Source organism: Cyphomyrmex costatus, unplaced genomic scaffold (assembly GCF_001594065.2).
Source record: "Cyphomyrmex costatus isolate MS0001 unplaced genomic scaffold, Ccosl1.0 scaffold112, whole genome shotgun sequence".
NCBI lineage: Eukaryota > Metazoa > Arthropoda > Insecta > Hymenoptera > Formicidae > Cyphomyrmex > Cyphomyrmex costatus.
The window spans coordinates 1,665,465-1,672,015 of record NW_017275086.1 but is presented as its reverse complement, the minus strand read 5'-3'; the positions used below and the strand labels follow the sequence as shown (position 1 = coordinate 1,672,015).

Sequence of the window (6,551 nt, the reverse complement as noted above, 5' to 3'; positions counted from 1 at the left end):
CAAGGTCTGCTGTAATAAAGACGCGCGCGGCAGCTGTGTTTACAGCGATGTAATATCTTACAGTAATAGTCGCGCGACTTTCTACCGTAAATCAGTCCGACGTAATTGCGACGGCCGACGTCTATTATATCCAGGATGCTCAAATACAGGATTCACTTTAAGTTCATCTTTAGTCACACGATGGATTGTACGTTCCGGAAACAACCGATTCGATGCGAGCACATTGAAGGGCATCTTCGATCAAGGATTAATCCAATCAGGGATTAATCCAATCAAGGATTAATTTTGTTACGCGTGTGGTAAGGAAATGAATTAATTTGCAGAACGGAGATGGAGAGAGAGAGAGAGAGAGATAAAAAGATGAATAAATACGCGCAACTACCAACCGCAAATTTTCCTTCCTGTAACGCTCGCGAATCTGCAGCAGAATTTCGCGCACAATTTCGAGTGTTTCGCCAAGGGAATCAGGCCTATATTAATAGCGACGTTTCTCCTAAGATGCAACGTTTATTCTCTTAATGCACCGTGACACAATTACAAAGTCAGTTACAAAGTCGTGGTACATATGTGTCTCTTTGAATATATATTAATACAATATAATATAATATATTAAAATACGCATGTGTGTATAATATCGTGTACAATAAATATTTACAACAATTTGAACCAGAGTAGTCCGTGTTCGTTTCAAGGGCGAGGACGACAACGCGGGGTGACAACACTCGTCGTCTGGCGTTCACCGTGTGTTCATTATCGTGGATCGTCTTCCATTCTCGTGGCGGAATAATTACTCGTGGAGGTCGTGAGATCACATGCTGGACGGCGGCGCCGGTCGCTGTTTTACACCTGGTTCTCATCATCCTTGGACGGATGCGCCGCGTTCCACTCGAGGGCCTTCAGTATTAGCGGCGGGATTTCCGGCGTAGTGGGTAGATGAGCGCCCACCGGTTGAAAACCGTTCTTGTCGGCCACGTACGTCAAGGAGATCGCCTGGCCGTCGTCGCTCGAGTAGCTGAAGCCGCCCTCCGCCTTCATCGCCTCGTTCTCGCTGCCGGCATCCTCCAGGTGGCCCTCCTCTTCGGCTTTGATTCCGTTACCGGATTCGTAGCTCCACTTGTACGACCCATCCGGGTTAGGACCCTCTTGATTTTGGCTGACGATCGGTATCGGCTCGTCGGCAGGTGCTGCCACGGTGCAGGCTGCCAATGCGATCAAGATTATCTGATAAAACGAAAAAGTATTGTTAAATAATCAATAATATAAAAATGAGATTATATGAAAGAGAAATGCAGTTATCGATAAGAAAATTGATATTTAAAAAAAATATAATTTTGTTTTATAATTAAAATGTGTTTGGGGAGACGCTATTAGCGCTAATTGCATCATTCTACCTTCATCGTTCATTAGATGTAAAACAAGGATAAAATGACACAAATAGTGGTGATAATGGCTTCTCGAACACGCCCTAAGCGCCATAGCAATAAAAAAACTTAAGCAGTAAAGAAATCAACATATTGGATTTGCTTACGTTATTGCCTCGTAATTAGTTTACGGTGGTGGTTTACAGTGATTGTCTCTACTGTAATTTGTCAATTCGCTTACTGCTTACGTTTTACTGATTAAGGATTGTTTCATCTTTGGATAAACTACGTGATAATTTATCTAATGGATAAACAAAAAAGTAAAAGAGTAAGAAGATAAGAGAGTAAGTTAAAGTTTATCGAAAGATAGAACAACCTATTTTAAGTTTCTTTTTGTGCTATGGTCTTTAAAATATATTTCTCTTAAACGGACATTTCGAATTCACTGTAAGCTATTTTCAGCATGAAGTAAATTAAATGACGGAAATCAATTGTCTCATCCTACGTTTATAGTTCTATGGAAGTGATGAAGCCCTTCCAATTACATTATTCAAAAGTTCAAACTTAGGAAAATTGATTATGAAATAAAAATGGAAAGCTTAGATAGATATTATTATTTGTGAAAAACATTCAATCCTTAATAAATAAGCGTGAAACTCACCAAGTTATAAATGTAAAAAGAAATATAGAAATAAAAGTTGCCCATTACATTGTTAATTGATAAAAATTTTTTAGTATAAAAATTAAATTATATAAGTTAAAAAGTGTTGATTGGACAAAGAAAAAATAATACGTGTTTAATACGGGAAAAATAATTTATGGACGATCGAGCTGCTCGCGGTGATGCATTTATTGTAGTTGGAGTATGAATTTTAGTTGAAGAGTCACGCTTGCTATTAAATTTTTAATACAGAGAAGTATGCATTTAATTGTAAATTCAAATATTAAAGCCCAATTAATGTAATGTAATTATCTTGCTGACAGTGTAATATGGTATTGCAGTACTCTTGAACAAAATTAATTGCTTTTGTAAAATTATGAAGACAGATGAAATTAGTATTTATTTAACAGTCATCATTAAATCGTTAAAAACGCTGACTATCAATTTATCACTCGGAAATGTCGCTGTGACAGATTTACTGTCACGACTATCTTAATTAATCTTTTTTTCCCCAAAGCCATGTTTCATCCGCGTGTTGATCTCCTATATTTAGCGTATTTCACATCTCCGCTTAGGACATACACGTTTTAACAGCTAAAATACAAATTGTGAATACACGATTCTAATATTGATTGATCGAAATCGCTTGAATGTGCGATTATGTTGTGAAATTCCACGGTATCGGTCGTTGCATCAAAGTCGGGATTACTAGTAAAAGACCTAATAGTACTAATGCTGAGACGAAAGTAAAAGTAATATTTATCCTTGGAGATTGAAGATGTAACAATTAATTCTGCAGATTGATTTATTAAATAAGATCTCGATTGAAGTAATGATTGCGCGAACGAGAACGCACCCGCGGTGAATATAATTTAATACCGATGGGCAACGATATAGTATCGAAGTCACGGTATTCGATAACAACGCTGGGGGTCGTGGTGAAGAGAACTAAACAGCCTTAATTAATCGCCACCGGTTATGTTTGCCGGTACGTAAACATCGTATGAACATTAGCCTTCTCGTTAGCTTCCCTGTTTGAAACTCACGTCGTTGCACAAGTGTTTATGCGGTACGCGCTAATAAACTATCGCTATTTAGATATTGTCGAGGACGCAATTTACGTGACGAGGTAGAAACGAAATAATTAAGAGTAACTAAGAACAATATATCTCCAATATAATCGTATACTGTTAAAAGATACTAAACATTAATATCTAATATATTCAGAATATTCGTATTATCGAAATATTAAAGTTTATAACTTTGCTGCCTTTGTTTATTATATTACCGATTTAACTTTAACAACGGCATTTGAAATTGCTAGGTGAGTCGTGTTGCGACAGAGAAAGCTTTGCTTTGAGTCATTGGAAACGAGCACCGCAGTAGTGATACCGTTTTGAGTCAGACACGACGGGGATCGCGGTAGTATCAGCGTTATTAGGTCAGACGCCGCACCTTGGATAAAATAAACTTCACGACGCTGACGATTGTTATTATGATACAACTGTACAATTTTCTGAATAATTATTTGACACTGCAGATAAGACACTAGCTTAAATTGCAAAGTAAAGAAATGTCTACAATAGATTATTATTGAGAACATCAATATATTATTCTGAAATTATTTAGTAAAATTGAATTGAATTCAATATATTGATCGTATAGAGATTGTTGCACTAAATGAATTATACTGAATACGCTGCTTGTCGAAAACGGAAATGAACAGATGTACTATGATTTATGGAAATGTTGTTATGCTTAGCTTTAACTCTTCGATTTTACGTGATTAATATTCGTTCAGTTGAAACGCTGTTTACACTAGAATTATTGATAAAGCTATATCTATTTCTACTATTTATAAATATATAATGTATTTTTATTAAAAAGAACTAAAGAATGAAAGTAAATTGATTAATTTAATAATTTACATATTTACATATTTACAACGAAAGTTACAAAAATTTTCAGAAAATGTATAAATTGTTATAAATTTGACAAAAATTAGAAAAATTATATTTTACTTTAATAGAGTACAAATATATTTATACTTCTATATAGCTAAAAATAGTGAGACTAGTTTTAGTTCAATAATAGAACTAGTTTTTAATAATAAAACTATTATGTTATTAAGGTCTAAATGACTGATTTTTTATTTTACAAAACTACTCTTCTGTTTTAACTAGAATTACTAAAGTCAACAATAAAACTACTAAGTAGTTCTAATTACAATAGAAATAGCTCTAGGACGTGAAAGTAATTAAAGAATAACTATCGCTATCTGGCTTTATTATTATATCTCTCATAAGATAAAATTTATCCGTGAATCAGTATTTTTGCTGAGATAAAACTATCTCGGTTTGCAATTAAAACGTATTATCCGTTTTATATGCATTCGTTACCAAACATAACGTATATTTGTTTTACACGCGAGCGCGACAGATTTTGGGTGTATCCCAACGGTGTCGATCGATATCCTTACACCAACTATCCTCCGGGACACGCTACTTACCCTCCGATCCCGGCTCGCCCCACGTTTCTACCCACCGACATCCGAGTCCCCGGAGTCCTCGGAGTTTCCGGACTCGCTATACCGGATATAATCGAGAAGTGTCACTTACAACAACGTAACTCACAGAATGTCCCGATACGCGCACAGGAATCCCACCGCAGAGACCGGAAATGCACGTCAGATTCACACGACCCGGCTATGATTATCCGCGCGAATTGTCTCAGGGCGGAAGTTGCCCTCCGGCATTCTTGCTTCCTAATTTCCCTTCCTCCCCTCCCCCGAGCTTTCTTTCCTCTTAATTAAACGCTTACCAATGACGTGTACATGCTGCGGCAGTAATCGCTGATGGGCAAGTGTTTATCAAGCCCCGCAGCGCTCGTCGTATATATACCCCTGGAGGCATTACCAACACCACCGACGGTCCAATGCACCGATGGCCACTGCTTTACGATAGTATGTAGAATGCACATGGGGGCACACAGAGGGGCCGCATACGGGGACAGACAGGGGGGTTTACACGGATCCACGGTTTAACACAGCATCGTTATGTGTGTGTGTGTGTGTATGTGTAAGTGTTCTCTGCCGCCAGTGAGCTAAGAAACAACACTCCACATAGCATCGAGGAGAGACCATCTTCCCTGAGATCACCATGTCACACTACGCTAAATGTCATCGGGTCCCCCGTTGGAGGATGCTTACTCAATTGTCGTAATTCCTTAACGACATGCTGCGCGGGAATCCGTTTTTCTTTTCCATCGATTAGTCGGCCGGAAACTTGGACTCGGTGAGTTTGCGGTCAGTTGGTATTCTCTCCGACAGACACGTCGGCACGTTCAAGTACTGAATATATGTAACCCCTATCGTTTCGAATTTATTCGGATATTTCGTCTTATTGTTTTAAGAAGACGGAAAGAGAGAGATATACGCGCAACACTGTTATATAACTTCTCTCGTTGCTTCTTTCAAGCCTGTGTTCCTCAGCTATTTTCTCTTGCGACAAGGTAAGATTATCTTATGGCCAGCTCAAGAAAATTGCGGTTCAATAATGCTTCTGGACTCGAGGCAGAAATCTGGAAAGTCTTCTGGTAAATAAAAATAACGTTTCTGTTAGTGGCGTCTCCCATATTTTCAATCATTCGTGTGTATTTGAGTACCGTTACCGTCAGATTAAAAGATCGAGAGCGTGTGCTCGAGAGACTGTTTCGCCGTGTCGCTGTCGCGTAGATTTATGTTGTGGATTTTTGTAAAAAGCTGTACCCTTCATAAAACAATGCATGTATGTGACACATATGGGAATAGCTTAAACTCATATACCTTTATCGGATTTATTAGACAGACGCCGCCCATCGCTTTGGCATTTTCCTAGCAATATATGGACACGGTAAAATTCAATTCTTTTTCCATTATTTCCTATTTTTTTTTTGCTAATCTTACCGCTTCATCGCTCACGCAAATGTTGCGCAATATTAATCGTCGGTGCTAACGCGCGTTTCTAATCAACAAATCACGCCATCGTTAAACAATCAGTTGGTCAAATGACTATTTACCTCGATTTTTTTTCTAATTGCAAAGTCTGAATTACTCACGATTTGGCGTAAAATCAAACCGAATACTCCCTGCAGTCCCTAGCTTGTGAATCGACTGACAAACGCACGATACACGCGGTCGAATTGTCCGCTCTCTAATCAATCGGAAACGGTCTGACAATCTCTCATTATCGACCGATAATTATGTGAAGCGCCGCGCTATATCGCATTTACCTCGTCACGGCTGAACTTTCCGTAGCTGTGAGAATAACGAGCTCGCGTTAAGCGTTTAATCGAGGCGACTGTAATCGAGGGTTTCGTAAAAAAAAATAAATAAATAAGTAAATAAAGGAAAGGATGTGACGGCTTCGGTCCTTGGCGTAATGTAATTGTGAGAGAAACAATAGCACGCCAAACTTTCTCGCTCGAAATGGGTTACGCGCGATTCTGAGAACGTTCCCTCGCACACGCGATAGTGTACGTTAACGAAGCAA

At 38.4% G+C, this 6,551-nt stretch overlaps 1 protein-coding gene across 1 annotated transcript; it reads right to left on the bottom strand.

Moving 5' to 3' along the window:
- Positions 1-487: 487 nt before the first annotated feature.
- Positions 488-4,905, bottom strand: LOC108776701 (endocuticle structural glycoprotein SgAbd-4). The gene is made up of 2 exons (XM_018543396.1): positions 4,843-4,905; positions 488-1,221 (listed from the first exon to the last, which is right to left on the bottom strand). Exons 1-2 carry the CDS (start codon positions 4,855-4,857, stop codon positions 841-843), a joined length of 396 nt encoding a protein of 131 aa, XP_018398898.1. The 5' UTR covers positions 4,858-4,905; the 3' UTR covers positions 488-840.
- Positions 4,906-6,551: the final 1,646 nt, after the last annotated feature.